Source organism: Myotis daubentonii, chromosome 4, assembly GCF_963259705.1.
Source record: "Myotis daubentonii chromosome 4, mMyoDau2.1, whole genome shotgun sequence".
In the NCBI taxonomy this organism is placed as follows: domain Eukaryota; kingdom Metazoa; phylum Chordata; class Mammalia; order Chiroptera; family Vespertilionidae; genus Myotis; species Myotis daubentonii.
In genome coordinates, this window is record NC_081843.1 from 14425414 (window position 1) to 14450677 (window position 25264).

General features: G+C 58.5%; 1 protein-coding gene across 1 annotated transcript; it reads right to left on the reverse strand.

Annotated features, from left to right (window-relative positions):
- Positions 1-110: 110 nt before the first annotated feature.
- CASKIN1 (CASK interacting protein 1) lies at positions 111-18839 on the reverse strand. The gene is made up of 20 exons (XM_059692762.1): positions 18425-18839; positions 11706-11757; positions 11502-11599; positions 11156-11301; positions 10981-11076; positions 10722-10852; positions 10140-10248; positions 9942-10050; positions 9760-9854; positions 9524-9641; positions 8398-8499; positions 8209-8297; positions 8048-8132; positions 7871-7962; positions 7028-7138; positions 6843-6944; positions 5305-5443; positions 3198-5231; positions 2130-2556; positions 111-1779 (listed from the first exon to the last, which is right to left on the reverse strand). The coding sequence occupies exons 1-20, from the start codon at positions 18516-18518 to the stop codon at positions 1683-1685; spliced, it is 4326 nt and encodes a 1441-aa protein (XP_059548745.1). The 5' UTR covers positions 18519-18839; the 3' UTR covers positions 111-1682.
- Positions 18840-25264: the final 6425 nt, after the last annotated feature.

Consider the following 25264-nt stretch of genomic DNA (forward strand, 5'->3'; position numbering starts at 1 on the left):
TTGACTTCCCCTCCCTGCCATGGACAGGCCAACTCCCCCCCCTCTCCCCCTCAGCACCACCACCACCACCACCACCACCATTCTCCCAACACACACCACCAAACAGTGAGCCAGGCCGTTTTCTGCTGTTTATTGACAGCCAAGAGTACCGCCCTGCCCAGACCCCCCTCCCGACCTGCCGGAGCCCCAGCCTTGGCCACCCGCTAAGGAGAGGTCAGGTGGACGACCAGGTAAATCCACTAGGGGAAGCGCCACCACATGACAGCTGAAAGGGGCCTCACATTCCTAGATGCCACCTTGGCTGATCCCCTCCGCCCACCTGCATCACAATTGCTGGTTTTTGGCATTTTTAATTTTTTTTTTTTTAAGAAATGTCAAAGTTGTGTCCAACACACGTGGGTCAGCAAACACAATAGAGGAGGCTGGTCAGTACTTTTTTGGAGGGGGCGAGGAGAGAGAGGCGAGAACAACCACACGACACAGCCTTGGACCACGAGCAGAAGCATCCGTGGGAATTCAGATGGGGGTGGGCTGGCTGCCTGCTCGGAGCCTGGGGAGGGAGAGTCAGGCACACCTTCACACGCGCCACACGCAGCCTGGCATGCACGCCCTGCACCCACTGCTGTCATCCGGCTGACCTCCACTTCACGCTGTGCACATAGCTTCCCCCAAACCCAGGCAGACCTTCACAGCAGCATCCCCCAGAGAGGAGGGAGCCCTCCCCGCCATCTCCACGGCATGGAGGACACAGCCCAGCAGCAAGGCACATCCTTCGAGTTCTTCAGACACAGAGAAGTTAAGAGAGCGCAGAGGGAGGCCCTGGTGGAGCACAGACCCCAGCCTACTGTGTGTGCTACTGGCCCAGGGGTCTGGCCACTCCTGGATAGAGGGAAAGGACAGACAGTGGCCAGAGCCTGGAACAGCTTTTGTCTTGAGCTAGACTCCAGTGTCCTTGCAGTTGGTAAATGGTTTTCTATAGAATCAATAATATTTTTTCTTTCTTTAAATATATATTCGTTAAAGTTATACCTTTTTGTTTCTCTAGGGAAATCTGCCTCAGCTTATTCCCAATAAATTAATACTCTCAATAGCTTATATTCTGTGGGGTAGAGTAGGGCAGGGGTCCTGACCCCAGCCCCTTGTGCTGTGCCAGAGCAGCTGGCAGAGGTCCCCAGTGGGCAGTTCTGTGCTGGGCATAGGCCTGTGCTCTGCCACTGATTGGGGAGGGGGCTACAGTGGCTGCCCCCCCTCCCACTACCTCCCAAGGTGGGCCCAACGTGGATTCAGGGCAGGGTGCCAGGGGCTGCCCCTCCTCTACACACTGGGCAGAGCCCGGTGGCGGGTGGGCGGGTAGCCCAGCAGTTATTGCACAGGGAGCAGCAGACAGGGACAGGCACCCACAGAGCAGCAGCGTCTGTCCAGAGCCCTTGGGTTCCTAGGCCAGGCAGTCTTCCACGCTCGGCATCTTGCCTGGGCCCAGGGGGCAGGAGTTGTGCTTGTGCAGGGACAGGGCAGCACGACCCGCCCCCGCCTCGCGGCCCTGGCAGGCTGTCCCCTGCACCCCGTCCCCCTCGGCCGCCAACCATGCCCACTTGCGCTGCGCCCAGAAGTGCCCATCCTGAGGTAAAGGTCAGTGTGCAGCTAGAGCCCAGGCAGCATAGGTGGGCCCAACGTGTGCCACATCATTCCAGCATGGCGTCCAGTTGGTCCGCCAGGTCATCAAACATGCTGCCGATGTCGTCCAGGATGCTGCCCGTGCTCTTCTCCGAGGCAGAGGGGCTGGGGTGGGCGCAGTGTGAGAAGAGGGGGGCAAGGTGGGGTCGGCGGAAAAGGCCGTGCCCCCTCCCTACATAGACCAGGCCTCCCACTCAAATCAGCAGTGCATGGGCGGGGCCCCGCCCCGCGGCCTCCGACTCCCCCCACCCCCCTATTCCAGCGGAGCACAGCTGCCTCAGAATACATGACAGGGTGGCGTGCAAGCCCCGCCCACGCCGGGCCCCGCCCCGCTGTGTAAGGTGTCCGAGGCCACGCCCTCCAGGCATTGGTTACGCCCCAGCCCGCACACTACACCTTCACTAACCCGAGAGGCACCCAGATGCCCACGCCCAACCGGACCCCGCCCCACCTACCGCTGGCCCTGAGCATCCTCCTGCCGGATCTTTTCTTCTACTGCCTGCAGCGCTGCCGCCAAGCACGCACTCGTCTCCTCCAGCTTCTGCTGGGCGCTGTCCCCCAGCGAGGCGCCCTCGGGTGCAGCAGGGGGCCCGGAGGCCGCGGCTGCAGCGGCCGCGACCGCAGCGGCGCGCGGGGGCTTGGCGGGCACGTGCAGCGCGGGCGCGCTCGGAGACGGGGGCTTGGCGGGGCTGGCGCTCAGCGAGGGCGGCGTGCTGGCTGGCTTGGCGAGGGCGGCGGGCGGCTGGCGCGCCGGCGAGGGCGTGGGCGACGGGTTGGCGCTGCCTGACTGCAGCCCCGCCGCGGCCTTGACCGGCTTGGGCGCCGTGGGCGGCGGCGGCGGCTTGGGAGACACGGGCGGCGGTGTGCCATGTGTCTTCACCTCTGCGGGGAGGAGGAGACTCCCAAGCTGCGGGGGGTCGCGCAGTGCGCACGCCGCCCATCCCTGCACCAGCCCCGCCGCAGCCCGCTGCCTCCCACCCAGGAGCGGAGATACCGTGGTCCTCAGCACAGCGTCGCCGCCGCCGCAGCTCTCCACTGCCCCTCCCACCCCAGCCTCCCATGGCAACCAAAGAACGTGCTTCCCCATGCAAATCCTGGTGCCATCGCTGTTTCCAAATCCCTCCCGGTCCGCCCCCCCCCCCCCACTGCATCCCCTTCTAGGTGTGGCCCTTGGGGTGTTTGACTGCCACAGGGCCTTTGCACCTCCGATCCTTTTGCCTGGACGCCTCTCCCCTCCCTCCCGAGTCCTGGGATCCCTCTCCAGCTGGGTCAGAGTCCTCCCTCCCCTGGTGCTGCTATTAATAAGTTTCTGTGCCTCCTTCAGGGAGCAAGCGGAGGACCAGCCACCCTCCTCCCAGCTCTGGGTTGGCAGAGTTGTCCTCTAGGTGGATGGGTGAGACAGTCTGAGGACACTCCACCCTACTCCACCTGGCTGCCATCAAATCCAAGAGGAGAAAAACCCTTCAGACCACGGAGTGGGGAGGTGGGGTGGAGGCCCTTCCCCAGCTGGCTCCCTCACCTACCTGGGCTGCTGGGACCTGGCAGCGGCACCTTCTTGGAGGCGGGTGTGGGTGACCCCTGGATCTTGGGTACCGGCTGAGCCAGGACAGGCTTGGGAGAGACAGGCGGCTTGGCTGGCTTCCGGGCATCACTGTCTGGTGGGGGCAGCGGGGGCAAGTGCATCAGGTCGGAGGGCAGGGGCTCGGTGGGTGCGGGTGGCGGGGGCAGCTCCGGGGGCCCAGCGTGCTCAGAGCCCCGTCTGCGGCGCACAGTGCCTGTGCCGTTCTGGTACACGGACAGCGAGGGCGGTGGCTCCGGACCTGCCTCCCGTTCCTTGGCCTTGGGCCGCCGCTTGACCGTGTCGGACTCAGTCAGGATGAACTTGACATTCTCCTGCTGGCTCTGCTTGGCTCGGATGCGCCTCTTCAGCGTGGCACTGGCCTCCACCCGGGCCAAGGGAGGACCCTCCCCACCTGCCTCTCCCTTGGCTGGGCCTCGAGGCCTCTGCCGGGTAGTGCCATCCTCTACAGGGTGGCCATGATCTGCAGGCCCTGCCGCTTCGCCAGGCCCGCGGCGGGCAGCGGCCAGAAGTCCTGTGACAGGCCCGCTGAGCGTGCGGCGCCGGTTCACCACCTCTCCATCAGGCCCAATGGCCTCCTTGTGCTTCACGGAGGCCAGCACTGTTGCCACCCTGCCTGGCTCCGGGCTGTCAGGGCGAGGCGTGGGGTGGCCCTCAGGGGGCCTGCGGGCTGCCCGCCCCCCGCCCCCAATGGATGACAGCTCGAGCATGGCTGCGATGCTCTTCACACTGCCAGCACTGCCCGTGTCCACGCTGCCAGCCAGGTCACTAGCCCGCCGGCGTTGTGCCCGGACCCCCGGCTGGCCATCCTCAGTCCCAGCTCCTTTGGTCTCAGCATCAGGTGCTGACTCATCAGCCAGGTTGGCGCTGACCATGGCTGAGCTGGAGCGCTTAGGCGGAGGTGGGGGGGGGCCCTTTTTCCGGGGCCGCACAGCGAAGGACTGGCTGCGATTGACGTTCTTGTCGGCACCAGCAGGTGCCCGCACTGAGTGGCTGCGACCTACTCGCCGCTGGACTGTGGCATAGGGCCCGGCAGCCGCCGGCACCAGCAGCTCATCCCGCTCTTGCTCGCTGTCAGACGCTGTATAGCGATTCAGGCTGTGGGCGCGCTTCTTAGGCCGCCCTGGCTCCACATCGGCCTCAGGGGGCAGACACAGCACGGGCACAGGGGCGGGGGCGGGGGCAGGCCCAGGAGCAGCTGGCCCTGCCTCGCCCTCCACGGGCTGGGGCAGCACATAGGCAAAGCCCCGGTGTGTGGGTGACTGAGGCAGGGAGCGGGGCGACATGGGTCGCTCCATAGGTGGCAGCAGCTGTGGGGTGGGCTTCACCTTGGCTGTGGCTGGGGCTGGACCATGAGGCACCCCCAGGGCCTGGGGGGAACCTGGCCGAGCTTTCGTGGGAGTCTGGGGGGGCGTGAAGGGGCTGGGGCCTGGGGGAAGGACCTGCCGTGGCTTGCCGGGCACCGGAGGCACACTGGCCCGCTTGATGCTGTGGCCGTGGCGGCCGGGCCGAGCCTCCTTGGGCAGAGTACCAGGGGCTGGTCCCTCATCCAGGAGGTACTCCTGGCTTCGTGACATAGGGCTGCCAGGCCCCGGGAACCCATCACCCAGCAGCTCCTGAGAGCTGCTCATATGCCGTGCCCGCCCACCCAGACCGGGCTCCTGACGCACAGAGGCCCTTGAGGTGGGCGGCAGGTGATTGGAGGGCTTCTCGGCAGCGGCGGGGGTGACAGCCCCCTCTGCCGGGCCAGTCATGGCAGCCTGCAGCTCACCACTGAGCTCGCTGTCCTGGAAGGTGGTCATCTTTGGAGACTGGCACTCAGTTGGGGCAGGCTCGGGAGGGGGCGGCGACTCAATGGCCATCACTCCCAGAGACTGCGGCGCCTTCTGGCGCAGAGGTCCCCCTTCATACTTAGCGTACTCGGCCTTCTGCAGCTCTGCCAGTTTCCTCACTGCCAGCATCAGCTTCTTCTGGTGTCCTGAGTGGGGAAGGGGCAGGTCAGACCAGGGAGAGTGGCAAGGACCAGGAAGTGGTGGGGGCGGGAGCCTCACCCAGCTTGGTGATCCCAATCTCTTGCAGGTCCTCCCAGGTGATGTCGGTGATAAAGTCGATGTTCTCATAGCCATTGTCCACCAGCACCTTGTAGTACTGGGCCAGGCCGATCATGGACAGCCACACAGCCAGGTTAGCCTATACACAGAGCAGGGGACACAGAGGGCAGCCAGAGCTGGCTACCCACAGCCCGTCGACTACTGGGAGCTGCTGGGGCAGGGGCATCGGGCCAGCCCGGTACAGACAAACAGAGGACAAACCAACAGAAGTGTCCGCCCTGGAGACAGCGCAGCCTCAGCAGGAGCCCAAGTCCAGCTCACGTGCACGTGCAAACACACACAAACACGCACACACAGGGCAACCCTATCTTCAGGACACCGTTGGGGAAAGACTGCACTTCCTCCTCACCTGTCCAGGCAACCATGGGAACAGCACCCAGTGGACACACGCCGTACATCATGGACGCAGATACACAGTTCCACCAACCAGATACGTGTACACGCATACCCTGGATCACAGCCACACACGGGCACTGACTTCCCTCTGTGTCATGCTCACACCCTCTCACAACTTCCCACCCGCATCAGGCACAGTCACACGGCCACATCACACATGTGTGCAAACAGCCATGAGAGTCTTCACCCAGTACCACCCAGTGGCTTCCTGAATGGCATCCACCTGTCCACACGCCCAGGAGGGCATCGCTAACGCACCAACGCACAGCACATCCGCAAGAGCCAAGTGAGACCCTGGGACCCCGATGTGCTCACCCAGAGGACCGCGGAGCCACTGACTGAGTGCGGCAAGGCAGATGCGTGTCAACCTACCTGTCCCTGACCCACAGCCCTGGGGGCTTTGGTGGTCATGGCATAGCTCCCATCAATGGATGGGGAATCACAGCTCTGCGTGAGAACCAGGGAGGCAGCACTGAGGCAACAGGCCCTGAGCCTACCTTCTCCTGGCCCAGAACCGGTTCCACCATATGAGTGCCTGTCAGTAAACAGCGCAGCCTGCAGTCAGAGTGGGTGTCAGCTGTCAACACAGCTGGCACGTGCAGTTAAATGTGTGGGTGTGTGCGTGCAGTCATCAATGGGCACCTTGAATATATTTAGTGTGCGTGTGCTGTCTGTGTACATGGAGCATGCACACTCACATATCTTCCCCATGCACACGTCCGGTGTGTGCAAGCATATCCCATCAATGCAGGTGTGCAAGGGGCAGCGTTGCTGGGGTGCCGGTGTCCCTGTGTGACTGCCTGAGTATGGAGGGGGGTCTCTGCGGGAGCGCGGAGTGGAGAGAGGTATTCTCCCTTCACCCTGACGGCCCTCACAGGTTGTCACCCCTGTTCCTGCCTCAGGAAGGCTGGTCCCAGTGCCTGTGATGGACAGACGTCGTCCAGGTGGGCCACGCTGAGGGACCGTCCTCTGGTCTCCACTCCCTGGAGCTCCAGAGGGCAGCTGAGGGCTGTAGCCAGGGAGGCAGTCTGTCTGTCTATCTGCCCATCCTGGGCCCAGCCACAGGGTGCAGGGAGCCTTACGGGTTTGTGCTCAGGCAGCCAGTCGGGGATGCTGAGGCTGCTGATCTCTGCCGTGATCTTCTTCCGGTGGCCTGGTTTGGTGACCCCAATGGCCGTGAGGTCCTAGTTAGAGGAGCAGCCCGTTAGCTGGAGGCAGGGGATCTGTTTCCGGGTCACGGCTGGTGGCCAGCCTTTGGGCAGCTCACCTCAGGGGTCATGCGGCTGATGGTGGGCAGGTCGTAGCCAGCGCTGAGGAAGTTGGGGGCGTACAGCTGCAGCTGGAACGTGGCGAGCCACTGGCTCACAGCCTCAGCGCTCTGGAAGACACAAGGCACCGCTGCAGGCCCGCCCGCCCGCCCGCCCGCCGGGCGCACACCCCAGCCGCCACGGTGCCTCCTCTGTGTCAGCTCAGTCTGCCGTCCGCGGGTCCACGTGCAGCTAGGCCCCAGTCAGTCTGGCACCGGTGCTCCCTCCTCACTCTGTGGTCCTGGCTGCCGCTGTCTCGAGCTCCGCACGGCACTGCAGCATCGCTCTGTTCTCCACCGGGAAGGTTCAGCTGCGTCTGACCATCCCCCCCACTCCTGCACCAGGGACACCCTGCAGTGTGGCCCCCGGTGAGGCTCTAGGATGAGGCCTCAGCACTGCTCCTCAGTCCCTGGAAGGTGAGCTTTGCCCAGAAGTTTGCAGGACTCAGCCGGCAGCTCGCACCTTCCCCAGCACGCAAGTCATGCACACAGGACCCACCTCACCCATGTACACAACTCGTCTTGTCTCACTCGTGCCATTTCATACACACGCACACATGCACACGTGCCCGCCTCAGAGTCACACCACACACACATGCACACCCTCGTTCACCTCACACCCGTGCACGCTTCTTACACATACTAATTCACACGCACAGCCCACACAATAGACAACACCTACACACACAGACTGACACAGACAGAAGGAGGGGGCTAGCCTGTCAAGAGCCCCCGGCTGTACTGTGGCCAGGCCAGGCAGGCTGCCCCGGGCACCCATCCCCGCTGCCAGCCCAGGCCCTGTACCTTGCCCTCCGATGCCGGCTCCAGCTTCTTGGACGGCAGTTCCGCATAGACCTGCCCAGCATGGGCCACTGGAGGCTGGGACCTGGCCGCCCCTGGGGAGGAGAGGGCACGGTGGGCCAAGGGCTGCCCAAAGGCTACCTGTCAGCCAGGACAGCAGTGCTGCGTCCTTGCTCTTACCTGCTGAGCCCTCCAGAGGCTTCACGGGGCTGTCCCCGGGACTAGACTCGGAGACGGACTTCTGGGAGAGCACGGTTGCCAGGAGCTGCAACCCAGACAGGTCAGCTGGCCAGTGCTGCTCCGGGCCCAGCCCGCCCCGGCCCCGGCACCACCCCACCTACCTTGACCCCTTCAGAGCCTGCGTGCAGGGTATGGGCCCCGCTGCTCCGGCCGACAGCCACACTGCTCAAGCTGCCGCTGCGGTCCCCACCTGCCAGCGCAAGGGAGCATCAGCCAGCGCTGGCCCCGCCTCGCTAGGGAGCTGCCTTGCGGAAGTACTGCTGCCCCGCCCTCCAGAGGCCCCCGCCTACCTGCAAAAGGCTTCCTCAGCACCCAGATCTCCTCAGGGGGTGCAGAGGGTCCCGGCAAGCTGCCTCCCTGAGGTGAGCTTTGCTCAGCACCTGCTCGGGAACCTGTGGGCCAACCATAGCCTCCCTGAGTATTGGACCAGCCCAGGCCTGGGAGCCAGACACCGAAAGGAGAGCGTCCCCTGGCCCAGCCCCAAGCCTAGGTAGAGGCCCAACACGTGCACAACAGCCTCCTCCTGCCCTGAGAGACCCTTAGGAGACCCCCTCCCCACACCGGACGTTGGAGAGCAGGAGCATGTGGCAGAGAGGAGCCCACGCCAGGCTATCTGGCCAGCTTACCAGTGGCCCTGTGGTCCTGTTGGGGGGAGGGGTGCAGATTGCCAGAGGGTGAAACCTCCTCTGTGCCAGGGCAACAGGGGGGAGGAAAGAGGCACCCAGGAGCCTGGGGCGAGGCTCTCCACCCCAGGAGAACTAGTGGTCCAGTTAGATGGGTAGACTAGCCGCATCGCCTAACTGGACCACTCTCTCTTTTATCCCACCTGTCCACCTCTGTGATCTCACCAGTCCCCTGCCTGAAACCACTCGATGGCCCTGTGGCCATGTCCTCACCCCCCTCCCTCTCCCCAGCTCTGCGCCAGCCATGCTGGCCTCCTATGGATCCTTACACACATCACGCTCTTTCCTGCCTCAGTGCCTTTGCACACGTGGTTCCCACTGCCTGGATTGCTCTGCCTGTAGCCAGTCCCTCCCATTTCTCAGGGCCTCCTCTGACCACCCCATCTAAAGCAGGTCTCCATCCACATTCTCTGCCGTTGGCTGGTGTGTTTCATTCTGTGGTTACTTCACTGTCCCCTGCTCCCCTCCCTCCCTGGGGGCAAGCTCCTTGAAAGCAGGACCGATATCCATCTGAGTCGCCATCTATTCCTAGTGGTCAGTGTGCAATGTCGGTTGAATAAATGAAGGAATGGGCATGAGGACACTGAGGAGACAGCTGGCAGGACACACTTCTGAACACCACTTTGGACCCTACACCTAGCCATGGCTAGAGCTCGGTCCTGGCCCTGCCATCCAACACACATGTGCACTGCCTTCCTTCTGGCCCCCAAGCCCAGACCTGGGTAGGACTTGCCTGCTCGCTTGACGATGGCCTCGCCCAGGGAGGATGGGAAGTAGCCCACCCGGTCATTGCCTGTCCGGTTGTCATGGATACAGCCCTTCCATCGGCCATCTGGATGCTGCTCGAGGACCTGGCCAGATGAGGTGGGAGAGCACACGCAGGGAGACTTCTGGGTCAACTGACTCCCCAGTCGCTGAGGGGGAGTGTGGGGTGAGCATCCCAGCTCCACCGCCCCAGGCCGTCCTTACTGTGATGATATCCCCGGCTTTCACGTTGAGGCTGGTCAGGTCATAGTTGTTGCAATAATCTTGGGTCGCCCGGACCTGCAGAGCCGCCGAGGCCTCTGGGGACACAGGAGGTAGACTCCCCAGTCCTTCGAACCAGCCCGGCCCAGGCCCCGCCCCAGACCCCCTGCCCCACCTGGGCCCACCTCGCAGCAGCTGCTTGATCTCCTTGCTGGCCTGCGACGTGGTGAACTGGTGCACGATGTCCAGGGCCGTCTGGCTGTACGTGTTCCTCACGTGGGCATTGATCCCGTTCTGCAGGGGCCAGGAGGGGAGGTCTGTCAAGAGCACCCCGTTCCCCCAACCCCGCCTTGGACCCAGCTCCCCCTGCGCCTGCGACTCACGTCCAGCAGCAGCCGAACCACTTCTGTCTTCCCACAGAGCGCAGCCTCGTGCAGGGCGGTGCCGGACTTGGTCTGGCGGTTAATGTCAATGCCAGCTTGGAGCAGGAGTCTGGCGGGAAGGCAGGGGGAGCGGGCGGGGCCTACAGCAGGAGCCCTCGGCCCCAGCACCCCAAGGCTGAGCCCCGATTTCCAAGGGCCTAAGGATGGACCAGCCCTACCCATCTCCCTGACAACATACCTGACAGTGACGAAGCACTGCGGAAGTGCCCGCCCTGTGCTAACCCTTCACAGCAGCTACCTCGTCTTTTCCCATTGGCACTGCTGTGAGGCCCATGGAAATGCTGAGGCTCAGAGAGGTTAAGTGTATCCGCGAAGTCACCCAGCGAGTGACAGGACTGCAGCAGAGCCCAGGCTACGTGGCTATCCATGCCCACTCCCCACGCCCTTCTAGCTCATCCCTCGTGTGGGCAGCTGGAGGTGCCCGTGGCACCCAGAGGCCACAGCTCCGAGACTGCTCCCATCTTATCACCAAGCCAGGAGCAGAGCCCCAGAGCTGGGAACCCCACCCCCACAGAGCCGTACCTGATGATGTCAATGTGGCCGTTCTTGGCTGCCAGGTGCAAGGGGCTGGTTCCATTGGGGTCGGTGGTGTCCCCCGGCCGGGGCTCCAGCAAGGCTGTGCACATGTTGCTGCTCAGGAGCAGCTGGACCACCTTGAAGGAGGGGTCAGAGTAGGGGGCACCCAGAAACAGGCCAGGGGGGTTGCAGGTCTGTCCCCGACTCCAACCCCAGAAGAGGCAGCAGAGCAGATGGAGTGGCTCTCAGCTCCTGGGAGACTTACCCCAACGCGGCCGAACTCGCAGGCCAGGTCCAGAGGCGTCTTCCCGGCGCTGTCCACCATGCACGGGTTCGATTGGTGCTGCAGCAGCATCTCGGACTGCGGGTGCGGAGCGCAGTCAGCCCCGTGCCGCCAGGCTCACGCCTCCCACACGCGCAACCCCCGAGGTGGTCCTCACCACATCATAGTGACCGTGCTGGGCCGCTAGGTGGAGGGGGATGTGGCCCTCATCTGATGGGATGTTCACCGCTGAGCCTGCCTTTAGCACCAGCTTCATGGGCTCCTTCCGGCCCTGCCAGGCCGCATAGTGCAGTGGCCGCATGCCTGGGGGCAGGCAGGAGCCACTGGGAGCTGGTCTCTCACCCGGGGCCCACCCCTGACCTCTAGGATGCAGAGCCCATGAGGACCTGCCTAGACCCAGCCTGAGACCCTGGGTGGAGACCTCAATTGAAGAACCATCCAGTCCTCAAGGGACCCCTGACCTCAACCCATCCCCTTGCTCTAAGGTCCCTGCCAGGCCTTGCCTTTGTTGTCCTTGATGTCTACGGCAGCTTGGGCCTCCAGCAGCAGGGTGATCAATTCCGTGTTGCCATTCAGGGCCGCGTGGTGCAGGGCAGAGAAGCTGGGACAGGTGACAAACACATATGGGCAGGGACTCGGGCACCCAGCCTCCCCCAGAAGCCCTTTTGCCCCCATCCCATCTGGCATTGCCCTGCCTGAGAACTCACCCATCCGGGTCCTGAAAGTTGACATTGATCTTCTTGGTGGAGCCCAGGAGCTCTGGGAGAGGGAAGGAGACACAAGTGAGGAGGCTCTGCCCAGCCCCTCCTGCAGTCAGCCTGGGCCCTAGCCCACTCCCGCCGCTCAAAAGCAGGCAGAGGGTGCTAGCTGGCTCCCTGGCAGGCTCAGAGCCAAAGCTATCTAAGTGTTTAGACTGAAAAACATTCATTCACTCACTCAACTCTGTTCCCTGCACTCAGCTCAAGCTTTTTAGACCTTGGTTTCCCACTAAACTAAGACGTTGGGAGGTTCACAGGTCCAAGGTCTCAGGCCTGGCCCTGCCTGCGGACAGAAGCCAGGATGGTGCACCCACACAGGCGCACACATGTGCACACGCATCCCCGGCCGACAGTGGGAGGGAGGGAGCCGGCCCAATCTGTCTTTCAGAAGGACCCAGATGGGCTGGGGGTGGCCCGGGAAGGCTGGGACACCAGAAATGAGGGTATCTCTGAGGGAAGATCTGCCTTCCCACAACGCAGCCTCCCCCACGCCCAGCCTTGGGGCTGGCCACTCAGCAGGGCAGGAAGGGAAGGGAGGCGATTGGGCCAGTGCCTCCGAGTGACCACATGAGAGCGGCCACCTCATATACAGGCTCCGGGGCACACTCAGGTCCTAGGGCTCACCACCGGAAGCCCGAGGGGCCCAAGTCCTCCCTTCAGGGCTCTAGTCTCCTCCTGGGGCCCCCAGAAGCTGCCTGCCAAAAGGAGGGGGGCCCTCCGACACCCTCCCCGTGGGCTCAGGTCCAGCCAGACGCAGGCCAAGCCCCTGCCTGTCGAGGCCGTGGTTACATAACCTATTTGTGGGTCAGTTGCTCTGTGAGGGAGGGAGGGGCTGGCAGGACAGAAGCCCCTTTGTCCAGGCCCAGGACAGGGATGGGGGCAGGGGGGCCCAAGGACAGGGAACCAAGGGAGTCGAGGCACAGAGGGGCTGCTGCAGGGCAGCTCAGCGCAGGGTGTAGGTCCCCCAATGGCCCACAAAGCGCACAGAGTCAGACAGGCCCAAATCCAAACTCTTACTCTGCCCCTCAGACTACCCCTGTGGCCTCGGCAATGAGCTCGAGGGGGGCTAACAAGGCTGGCCTCGGAGACCTAAGGACGTTTCCAGACAGAAAGCATGAAGCGTTCGGCAAGGAGTCGGCTCAGTAAGTGGCGATGACTAATATTAGCTCTCTGGGAACCCCACCCACACCCTCCAGTGATGGGGGGCTTCTCCTGCCCAGAGCAGAGGCTCCAGGAAGAGAGGCCTCACCCCTCCCTGCCCTGCCCTCTGCTCAGACACTGCTGGTGCTGAAACCCATCTGTCTCCGCGGCAATGCCACCCTTCCTCAGTGGTCCAGGCCAAACCCGGAGTCCCTCCTTGACCACCCTAAATCTCCTCCATCGGTGAGTCCCGCTGGCTCTGTCCTTAAGGCACTCCCCGAGCACACTCAGGATCTACCCCCTCTCGCCACCCTGGGCCGGGCCAGCGTCTCCAGAGGAATCACTGCCATCCCCTCTCCACGGTGCCCTCACTCCCCGTGGCCCCCCTCAGCCCGCCCTCCATCCCCGGGGGGGCCCTGCCAGAACACGACCCGATGCGATGCCTTCGCTCCTCTCCGGAAGACCCCCAGCAGCACCCGTCTCGCCGGACGGTGGCTCTGCATGATGCGGCCCTTGGACTTCCTCAGCACATAATGGCGCTCCAACACACTGGCCACCCTGCCACTGACACTGCACACGTTACATACATGTGTGAGGCTCTTCTTCCGCCCGTTAGTCCTAGGGTTCCTCATCTCATGTCCGTTAGGTCTTTATCCACATGTCACCTGCTCGGTCTCCCCATCTAAAACAGTAACCCCCCACCCGCCCCAGGTCTGCTGTAGATTCCTCCTTAGCCCCCATCACCACCATTGGCCTGGTTCATTGTCCACCTCTGTCACTGAACTGCTGGCTCCAAGAGGACCACGTTTCATTTGCTCACTGCTGTATCCTTGGTGGCCGAAACAGCGCGGGGACACACAAGGTGCTCAGTAAATCAGAGACTGAGGTCATATCCTAGTCCCACACTCTGTCCACCTGCCAGGGCCAGTGTCAGGCATGTGACCTGCACAGTCACGCCCAAGGGCCCCCCATCTGGCTGGATGCTCTGCTTGTCGTCATCTTAAATTCTTTTGTTGTTGTTGCTGTTCCCATAGAAAAATCTTATTGACTCAAAGGGAAATCTCTGAAAAATGTACTAACCTTTTCCTAATAAATATTATGGGATTTCTAAGCCTACATTATGCGCAATACTTTTATCTGTTTACAGAGTGCTGTCTTTAGCTCTTTGAACAATTTTTTAGAAGCTGCAATGTGAGAGTACAGTGGGGCCTTGACTTACGAGTGTCCCGAGTTTTTTGAGATAACAGCTGTCTCTCGGCTGATTTTTTGCATTGAATTGAGAGTAATTTGAGTTAACGAGCTCCTTAACAAGCTTGGTCTCAGAACGAATTAAACTCATAAGTCAAGGCCCCACTGTATATTAGGATAACTCTGACTAAAGAGATATAATACAGCCCTAACCGGTTTGGCTCAGTGGATAGAGCGTTGGCCTGTGGACTGAAAGGTCCCAGGTTCGATTCTGGTCAAGGGCATGTACCTTGGTTGCAGGCACATCCCCAGTAGGGGGTGTGCAGGAGGCAGCTGATCGATGTTTGTCTCTCACATCTCTCATCGATGTTTCTAACTCTCTTCCTCTCTGTAAAAAATCAATAAAATGTATTTAAAAATAAAAAAAAATAAAGAGATACACTACAAATGAAGAGATGTTTTATTCCTTAACTTTGAAACCTCCCTTATTTCTGGCCTATTATAGAACACATATCTGCAGCTGTTCATTCACACTGCTATTTTAAATTCTGAATTTTGGACAAGGCACCCATGTTGCACTGGGCCCTATGCTGCAGTTCCTTATTACGTTGAAGACAGTGATGCCCTGGCCAGTGTGCTCAGTGGCTAGAGTGGGCCGGGTACGTGCCAAAGGCAACCAATCGATGTGTCTCACATCAATGTTTCTCTTTCCCTCTCTCCCTCCCTCCCTCTCTCTCTCTCTCCCTCCCTCCCTCCTTCCCTCCCTTCTGCTCTCTTTAAAATCAATGGAAAAAATATCCTCAGGTGAGAATTGAGAGAGAGAGAGAGAGAGAGAGAGAGAGAGAGAGAGAGAGAGAGAGAGACATGGCTGTCCTGTAGCACCTCCCACCCTGTCCAGGATCACACTCAGGACATTTTCAAACCCCGCCCCCCAATCTCCACACACACACCTTGCCCAATCCGAATGTTTGCCACCTGCCACTTTTCTTAGTTTCAGTTCTTAGTAGCCAGTTCTCAGCTTCTCCAGCAAGACTTCCCAGTCCGGCCCCCTTTCCTCCCTCCCACAGCAGATGCCTTCCAGGCAGCCGCTGAGCCCGGTGCTCCAAGCGGAACCCACAGCCAGGCCCGCCTGCTCACCTGGCCCATACTTGTTGAAATTTCAGAGGGGCTGGAGGTCAAGGCCCAGGAAGTGACTCAGTCGCCAGTGGAGGAGGAGGCTCCATCCCAAAGGGGATCACCCCTCCCATGAGGAGGGCATCATGTAAGGTCGTCGCACCCTTCTCCCTCACTGGTCTCCTCAAAGAGGAAAACAGCTGGAACTGGATGGAGGGGAGCTTGGGGTTTTGGAATAGTCACCTGATTCCTATGGGGGACACTGAGCACGGAGGAAGGTCCCAGAACTGAACCCTGCATGGGACTGGGAGGCTGAACCAGGTGGAGACAGGTGCTCTGAGTGAAGCTGGAGCAGAGCACGGCTCCGGGGGGGGGGGGGGGGGGCTGGGTAAGGGTGGGATAAGGGGGCAAGTGGGGACCAAGTTGAAAGTCTTAGGCGCCCCCTTTCCCTTTCCACAAGGGCACTGAGCCTATGGATTTGGCATCAGTAACAGCGCATAAACTTCGCCCCCCACCCCACCAGATGACTTCAGTCTCTGATCACCTCTGACCTCTAACTACTCTCTTGGAACCATCTCTACCTTTGAGGTCAGCTCCAAACGCAAGGCTGCAGAGGCCCCGCCCCTCTCCACCCTCATGGCCCCCCTGTACCCCTCTGCCCAGAGCTCCTCCAACTACAGCGGCCTCTTATAGGCCGCCCCACAGAGCTTCTTCTTCCCCTACAGCAACGGTTCTCCGCCTGTGGGTCGCGGCCCCTTTGGGGGTCGAACGACCCTTTCACAGGGGTCGCCTAAGACCATCGGAAAACACATATATAATTACATATTGTTTTTGTGATGAATCACTATGCTTTAATTGTGTTCCATTTGTAACAATGAAATTGGGGGTCACCACGACATGAGGAACTGTATGAAAGGGTCGCGGCATGAGGAAGGTTGAGAACCGCTGCCCTACGGGGATGTGGTCCTGGTCTCCTCCGGTCCCATCTCAGAGTAGCTGAGCCCTATGGCCTCCCTGGGTCAAGGTACCCTCCCAGCTCCTCCAGGGAAGCAGGGTCAGTGCTTGCCACCTACCACGTTCCTTAGTTCCAGTCCAGCCCCCTTTCCAACGGCCCCCAGGCAGGGGACTCTAGGTCAGATGCTGGAGCGGAACAATTAGTGAGCCAAGGGGAGAGAACACAGGAGCACTGGCCTGTAATGTTGAGGAAACTCAGACAGGGCAAGTTGGGCCAGAAGGAAGGGCAGGGTATCCCCCACCTAGCATAAGGCCAGCTCCCACCCAGGATTTTCCCTTCTTCCCCTCAAAGACAAGTGCTAAGGGTGCTAGTTCCTGTGTGTGTAAAGGGAGGCGCCCTTCAAGGTGGGATGGGGGGCTGACCGAGCCTGGGGCCACACTGGGGGGCTGGGGCCAAGGGAAGGTGCCAGCACAGGAAGGAGATCATGGGAACAAGGTTATGAAAATACCTCTGGAGTCTAGTGGGCCCTACGGAGCACTGCTGGGTGCCCCCCACCCCGTGGCCCAAACTCCAGCTGTACTTTGCTGAATCAAAATACATCTTACTCCAAAGCAGGCCAGCGTTGTCATGACGACTGAGCTAATTCATGGAGGGATTTCTCCGTCTGACTTATTAAGTCCGCTCCTGTGAGTCAGAGCCCAGAGACCAGTCCAGGCAGGGGTGTAGGTAGAGACCCAGGAGAGACCCAGGTAAAGGTGAAAGTCCCCACACCTTCCCCCAAGAGGCCAGAGTAGACGGGAGGGGGAACCTCCAAATCTGACGCTCCCACTTCCCTGGCCTGCCCACCCTGGGCTGAGGAAACGGCCCAGTCAGTGCTTACTGAGCGAGCACTTAGTAAGAGCCTGAGCCTCATGTTCGCTCCCTCACTATTCCTAGGGCAACGCCAGGAGACAGGCACCACGAATATCCGCCCTGCAGACGCGGCTTGGGGAGCTGGAGTTGTTTATGTACAAGGTGGCACGACCACTAGGTGGAAGTCTTGACCTTGCCTTCCACTTCTCAATCCCTCCACCTGCTTTCGAGGCTCAGTCTCCTCGAAATCCTGAGACCCTGAAGCCAGCCCCAGCGAGGCGTGGAAGGCAAGGCCAGCCTGGGTATGTGTGCCTGCGAGGCACAGCTGTGCAGCTCTCTAATTGCACAGAGCAGGCGGGAGCTGGCGAGCAGGCTCTGCCGCAGGAGGGTCCCTCTGGGGCTCAAGGACATGCCTCCCACCTTCCGAGCCAGTCTCAGTTCTCGGCATCCTTCCTGGAGAGAGGGGAAGGGGGCCTCCCTGGCGTACGCACAGTTCCTGGGGGTGGTGTAGGGAGTGGGGTCCCCAGACTCCACGTGCCATCCCGCAGAGCCCTGCCCGCGCCCCTACAGGTGCCCTGGTACACTGACACAGCCATACGTGCGCAGCCGCACATGTGGTCCACACGCCCATCCATCCATCTCCAGCAGCCCCCGGGGAGGCTCCTGGTTGAGCTGGGATGAGTGCTGGGATCAGGGCTTCAAGCTCCCAACCCTTCCCTGGGGTGCCCCCGGCACAAGCTCAGGATGGCCGGTGGGAGACCTCTCCCTCTCCCACAGCCCTCTTTCCCAGCAGGGAAGCCAGAGTGAACTGGGATCTGTTGCAGGGTCTGTACCTGCTTGGAGCTCAGCCCGGCCTGGGCTGGGCGACCTTGGGCCTCTGCTCCCCTATCAGTAAATGGCCCCCACCCAGCCATGCCTGGGCAGCCACACCCCCGGCATGGCCCTGCCCCCCCTTCCCCGAAAAGCGTGCTATTAAACATGGGGCGGGAATGGGGTCTGACAGGGACTCCCAGGCGCCCTGATGCCCCTCACCGCAAGGGGCCCCGCCCTCCCTCCTAGGGGAGGGCATCCGCCTTGCCCTTTAAAGGCCCAGCGGAGACCTCCAGCTGTCAGCCCCACAGTCTGGGGAGAGAAAAGGACCGAGGCTGGGAGGGAGGGAGGGATGCGAATGCCCAGACCGGGCAGGTGGGTATCGCCAGGCGCCCGCTGGGGGGCTCGGTGCCGCCCCTCCGCCAGGGCTGGGGGTGCGGGTGTGGACCGAGGTTCTGGGCGCTGCTGGCCCGGCCCCGCCCCGCCCCCGGGGACCGACAGCATCCCCCTCCTGCGCCAGGAGGGGTGAGGGGCTCCGCGCCGGAGGTGGCCCCCGCGCGCCGCGGCTCCCTCCGCCCCGCCCCCCCAACCCCGCGCCCCCTACACTCACTGGCTTTCCCCGGCCGCGGCCTCTGCAGCAGCCGCTGCGCGGTCCCCACGTCCTCCGCCTTCACAGCCTGCACCAGCTCCTGCTCCTTCCCCATGGCGCGGCCGGGGCCGCAGCGACGCTGCTGCGCTCCGTGCGCTCTGCGCGGCTCAGAGGCGACGGCGGCAGCCCCGCGGCGCCGGCCGCATCCTCCTCCCTCCTCCGCCGCCTTTTCCTCCGCCCGCGCCCCTAGCCGTCCTCCGGCTCCGGCTCGGGCTCCGGGCGAGGATGGGGCGGGGAGCGCGTCACGGGCGGGGGGCGGCCCGGAGGCGGGGGCCGGCGGCGGGCGCGAGGCGGGGGCGCGGCACCTGGCACCGCCTCCGGGACGCCTGGGTCCCTCTCTGGTGGCTGCTGACCTCCGTCCGCCCGCCGCACCGGCCGCGCGCCCGGCTCCTTGGCTCCGCCCCTACATCAGGCCGCGTCCTCCCTAGGCGCCCCCTCCCCACGTGCGGGCCGCGGGGGTCAGGCCGGGCCTACGCGAACACCCCGCTGCCCCAGCGCCGGGGACTGGGGACGCAGGGGGAGATGGACCCTAAGCCCCGATACGGCGGCGACGCTGCTAGGCTGAGGCTGGGAGAGGCTTCCAGAGGCTGCGGGACCCAGGCGGGGGAGTAACTCGGTGGCAGTGGGCGGGCGGGTACCCGGGCACAGACCCAGGCACGGAGAGACCAGAGCACCAGCTGTGCCATGGGAGTCGGCGCGCCAGAGGCTGTCAAACATTTCTGGCCCGTGGTTCCCGTGGGAGGTGTCGAGGGATTGTGAAGAGGAATCTCCCAATAATGAATTCAGTGTCAGGGAACCTGCACCACCCACCCCCGCTCCGCCCTGCACTCTCCACCTTCTTCCCTTGAATTCCCTGGCTCCACAAACAACACTGGGCAATAGCTCCTCCCTCCCAAGGCTCCATCTGAACCCCAACCCCAGTGAAGCACCCCAAACTGGGGTGCAGCCCCACCTATTGCCAAGGGGTCCTCAACCCCCATCTCCAGTACCAACAGGGTCACAGGCCTGCCCAGCACCAATCTGAGCCCCCACAAAGCCTGTGTACCCTCCAGACTCTGGCAGCCCTAGACAGGGACTGCTTGACAGATGCTGACACCCCCACATCACACACACACACACACACACACACACACACACACACACACACACTCACACTCACACACACCCACACAGGTCTCACCCTTCTGACCTCCTGAGCCTCAGTCCCTCACCTTGTAATGGCGGCAGCATTGCGGAGATAACAGGCTTGACGGCTGTCTCCTGGCTCAGGCTGTTTCCTCACTTGCAGGGAGGGCAAGATCATTACCCCATGGGGCAAGGCTGTTTGATGAGAGTTTGCACATATAATGGCCTGATGCCCCTCTTCCTATAGCCCAGACCATCAAGCACCTCCAGAAAGAAGGTGACCAGCAGCTGGTCATTTGCCCTCTCCAGTGGGTTCTCCCATGAAGTTTAGGGAGCAAGTCCGGATCTGGTCTGACAGAGGGGTGGCTAAATGCAAGGGCCCTGTCTCCCATCCTTTATGGTGACCAATTCCTAGGCACCTGCTGAGTGAGGTGCTAGTCACTTCAGAGATGAGCTTGTGCCCATTTTACAGATGAAGAAACTGAAGCTCAGAGAAGGCAAGCGACTCACCTATGGTCCCAGAGCCTCGAGGCCATGAGTTTTTGCTTAGAACCCACATTAGTCTCAGCTGCACTGTCCCAGTTCTGCCTCTTATTGTTTTGGGGTTTTGGGTTTGTTTTTTTGTCACTCTGTCTTTCCAAGTCTTAGCTTCCCCTCCATAAAACGTGGTAAGAATGATATTCCCACCCTGGCTGGTGTGGCTTGGTTGGTTGGGCATCGTTAGGGGCACTGAAGGGTCTCTGGTTTGATTCCCAGTCAGGACACTTGCCTGAGTTGTGGGCTCGATTCCCAGTAGGGGACTTGCAGGAGACAACCAATTGATGTTTCGCTGTCACAGGAATGTTTCTTTCTCCCTCTCCCTTCCTCTCTCTAAAAATCAATTAAAAAAAAAAAGAATATCTCCTTTAGGTTATTTGAGGATACATTATGATGCAATCAATAAAGCACTTTGCAGTAGAACTTATTAAGTGCTCAACAAATAGCTGCTGTGAATATTGTGATATTCTTGTGTTTCCCTACCTGGGCTATCTGAGAAGCAATTGGATTTTATTCATCTTTGTAACTGCAGACCCTATCAGTGTAGCACACAGGAAACACTACAAAAAAGTAAAAAGATAGCAATCATCCTTACTATTATTTCTATGTTTTGGCTGGCTAAGGTAAACCACTCTGGCCTGAGCCTAACATTTGCAGGGCCTGGGGCCAGAGTACAAACAGACGCCCACACAGTAAATGTCTAAATAGTTCAATGTTATAAATCGTGCTAATAACCTGTTAAATAAAATATGTCCTATCATCCTACGTTGACAAATAGACCTTCACCATGACCTGCAAGGCCAAATTCCAATTTAGAATTCTGATTCCTCTGGGCAATGAACTGGCCCCTGCCTGCAGCTGCTGCACTTCTGTTCCTTGCCCAGCTCCAGCTCCATCTATACCCTTAGTCACACCTCACACCTAGGGGTGGGCACCTTGCTGTGTAGTCCACCTTCAGGAGGACAGACCTGGGAAGATGTTGTCTAGATTCTCCTAGCTTCAACCTGCTCCGTGAGGCCAATGCCCTAGGAAGGGCCAGGAAGTCCTGGGTCTACGGCTGCCTAGCTCCTTGTACAAGCTCCTGATGCCCAGCTGCCTCATCTGTAAAATGGGCCAGTAGGTCCGCCTGTAGCCCAGGGCTGACGGGAAGATCCATAGGAAAACAGAAATGTGTATTTTCCTGGAATCCCCCAACCCCGGGGACGGGGCCACCGAGCAGACCAGCTGATCCAGCGGAGGGATTCGGATGCAGAAGTGTGGGACTTCGGCAGCCCTCCAGGAAGCCAGCCTCCAATCTCATGGCAGGGAGGAGGGGCTGCTGAGCCAGCGGAATTGCTGAGGCTCAGCCTGGAGCAGAGCTGGCGGCCACTTCACTGCAGCCTGGGCTGGCCCCCTTCCCACTGCACAACAGCCTCCAGCGGCAGGCCCAGCCCTTGCTTCTGCCCACCAGCTACAGGCCTGCTCGGGCACTCCCTAGGGCCCGTCTCCACCCCCCGGAGCCCTAGTACCCTGCTCCTTATATATAAAGCGGGGATGACATCATGAATGTACTCTCCCCAGGGGCTTCTGGGAGCATGCGTGCAGTATATGTTAGCTGCCATGGTTTCTATCATTCTCCGACACTTGATGCGTAAGAGGGGATTCACATCCATGCGTCCTGTCCAGCAGAGATGCTGGAGCTGCTCGGGCTGGGCATGGGGAATGGCCTGGTCTGCCAGTTGCCCCGAGGCATGGAGCACGTGCAGCTGCCACACTCCACCCAGAGCCCCCACACAAAAGCAAATAGCTCGAGCCTGTCTCCTGAGCCCAAAGTGGAACACCATAGGCACCCGGCCAAGGCTTCCAACCTCCCGTCAGCCCCTTCCCTCTGTCCTGCTTTCAGGTTCCTTTGCCGCCTTGCTCGGGATACCCTTCAAATGTTGGGGTTCATAGCCCTCTTCCTTTTTCAGCCTTTGGGGCCTGCATATTCGTCTGCCTCTGAGCCTGGTGCAGCTGCCCTGCGGAAGGAGGATAGCTCCTGTACTTACAGAGGAAAATGGGGAGGACGTACGAAATGCAGGGGGCTGCCCAGAGAGTAGTGACCTTAGCCAGAAGCGGGGAGACCAGAGGAGGGCTGAGCACAGCAGGATGGGTTCTAGCGTGTTCTAGCTGTGTGCCCTTAGACACGACTCTACATCTCTGAGCCTCAGTAGTCTTGTTTCCAAAATGGGGTGGTTTCTCCTTGGCAGAGCCATTGTGACAACCTGATGCATAATGTGGTTAAAATGCTCAGCACGGTTTGGTGGTTCTTAAAAAGTTAAACAGAGTCACCACGTGACCCAGCAATTCTACTCCCAGGTATACGAGAAATGAAAACATGTACTCAAAAAGATACTTGTATAGCCTGGCTGTGTGGCTCAGTGGTTGAGTGTCAACCTATGAACCAAGAGGTCATGGTTCCATTCCCAGTCAGGGCACATGCCCGGGTTGCGGGCTCGATCCCCAGTGTGGGGTGTGCAGGAGGCAGCCGATCAATGATCCTCTCTCATCATTGATGTTTCTCTCTCTCTCTCTCTCTCTCTCTCTCTCTCTCTCTCTCTCTCTCTCTCTCTCCATTCCTCTCTGAAATCAATAAAAATACATTTTTTAAAAAGATACTTGTACAGGAATTTTCATAGCAGCATCATTCAAAATAACCAAAAAGTAGAAACAAATTAAGTTGAATTAATAAATAAAATGTGGTCTAGCTACACAATGGAAAATTACTTGGCCATAAAAAGGAAAAAAGTACTGCCCAGGCAGCGTGGCTCAGTGGTTGAGCATCAACCTATGAACCAGGAGGTCATGGTTCGATTCCCGGTCAGAGCACATGCAGGCTCAATCCCCAGTGTGGGGTGTGCAGAAGGCAACTGATCAATAATTCTCTCTCATCATGGGTCTCTCTCTCTCTCTCTCTCTCTCTTCCTCTCTAAAATCAATACAAAAAAGTTTTTTTTAAAAAGGAAAGAAGTACTAATACTTGTTAATAACTGGATGAAACTTGAGAACATGAAAGAAGCCAGACACAAAAAGCCATATATTGTATAATCCCATTTATATGAAATATCCATACAAGCCAATATTCTTGATGAACACAGATGCAAAAATTTTCAACAAAATACTAGCAAACTGGATTCAACAATACATTAAAAGGATTACACACCATGACATAGTGGGATTCATTCCAGGGATGCCAGGATGGTTTAATATCTGTAAATCAATCAATGTGATACATCACATTAACAAAATTAAGGATAAAAATCATATATCATCTCAATAGATTCAGAAAAAGCATTTCACACAATTAAACATCCCTTTATGATAAAAAGTCAACAGAGTGGTTATAGAAGAAACATATCTCAACATAATAAAGGCTATATATGATAAGCCCACACCTAATATCATACTTACTGGTAAAAAACTGAAAGCTTTTCCGGGAAGATCAGAAACAAGAAAAAAGATGTCCATTATTACCACTTCTATTCAACATAGTATTGGTGCCACAGCCACAGCAATTAGAGAAAAGGCATTCAAAATGGAAAGGAAGAAATAAAACTCTCATTATTTATAGATAACATGACGTGATATATATAAAACCCTAAAGACTTCCCCAAAAAACTATTAGAATAAATAAATTCAGTAAAGTTGTAGGATAATCAATATGTAGAAATCTGTTGCATTTCTATACACCAATAATGAGTGATCAGAAAAAGAAAACAATTCCATTTACAACTGCATCGAAAAGTATAAAATACCTAGGAATAAACTTAAGCCAGGAGGTGAAAAGACATGTACTCTGAAAACTATTAAGACATTAAAAAAAAGGCATTGAAGCCCTAACCAGTTTGGCTCAGTGGATAGAGCATTGGCCTGTGGACTGAAAGGTCAAGGGCATGTACCTTGGCTGCAGGCAACATCCCCAGGAGGGGGTGTGCAGGAGGCAGCTGATCGATGTTTCTCTCTCATTGATGTTTCTAACTCTCTATCCCTCTCCCTTCCTCTCTGTAAAAAAAATCAATAAAATATATTTTTTTAAAAAGGGCATTGAAGAAGATACAAATAAATGGAAAGCTATACCTAGCTCATGTATTGAAAGTATTGATTGTTAAAATGTCCTCACTATCTATATACAGATGATACAGATTCAATGCAATCCCTATTAAAATACCAATGGCATTTTTCTCAGAATTAGAATAACTCATTCTAAAAGTTACATGGAACCACAAAAGGCCCAGAATAGGCAAAGAAATCTTGGGGAAAAACAAAGTGGAAGCAATCACACTCCCTGATTTCAAACTATACCACAAAGTTACAATAATCAAAACAGTGTGATACTAGTATGAAAACAAATATACAGATAAATAGAATGGAGTAGAGATCCCCAAAATAAATCTTCTCTTATATGGTCAATTAATCTACAACAAAGAAAGCAAGGATACTCAATACAGTCTTTTCAATAAGTAGTGTCGAGAAAACTGTACAGATACATGCAAAAAAAAGAGAAAAGAAACTGGACTACTTTCTTACACCTTATCTATCTATCTATCTATCTATCTATCTATCTATCTATCTATCTATCTATAGATATCTATATATCTATATCTATCTTACCTAATAATAGACAAACATGTAAATTGACCGTACCTTCGCTACACTAACCAGACAATCAGAGAGTATGCAAATTGACCCAACAAAGATGGCGGTTAATTTGCATACGTAGGCTCCAAGCGGTGGAGCGAAGCCTGACAGCCCCGGGGCCGGTGGAGCAGCGAAAGCCTCACGGCTGTGGGGTCGGCTCCGGCTGGAGCCCGGCCAGAGCGAAGGCCCGGGTGCCGGGTGCCGGAGGAAAACCAGTGCCAGCAGCCAGGGAAAAGGGGGGCCCGTTGCACGAATCTCTTTGTGCAACAGGTCTCTAGTATACATATAAAAGCCTAAGCGACCGAACGACAGAGCGACCCAATGATCAGTCAACCAGTCGCTATGATGCACACTGACCACCAGGGGGCAGATGCTCAATGCAGGAGCTGTCTCCTGGGGGTCTGTGTGCTCCCACAGCCAATCTCCCACAGCCAGCCAACCTCCTGCAGTCCCTCTTCTTGGGCGGCCAGCCAACCTCCCACA

What these genes read in the sequence shown, in the direction of transcription:
- CASKIN1 (XM_059692762.1), bottom strand. Translation starts at nt 18,518, where the DNA reads ATGGGGAAGGAGCAGGAGCTGGTGCAGGCTGTGAAGGCGGAGGACGTG. An exon ending in GGCCATCGTCAAGCGAGCAG is followed by an intron (nt 8,500 to 9,523) that starts GCAAGTCCTACC and finishes GTTGGCCCACAG; the next exon opens with GTTCCCGAGCAGGTGCTGAG. An exon ending in GGCTGCCTGAGCACAAACCC is followed by an intron (nt 5,444 to 6,842) that starts GTAAGGCTCCCT and finishes CTCTGTGTATAG; the next exon opens with GCTAACCTGGCTGTGTGGCT.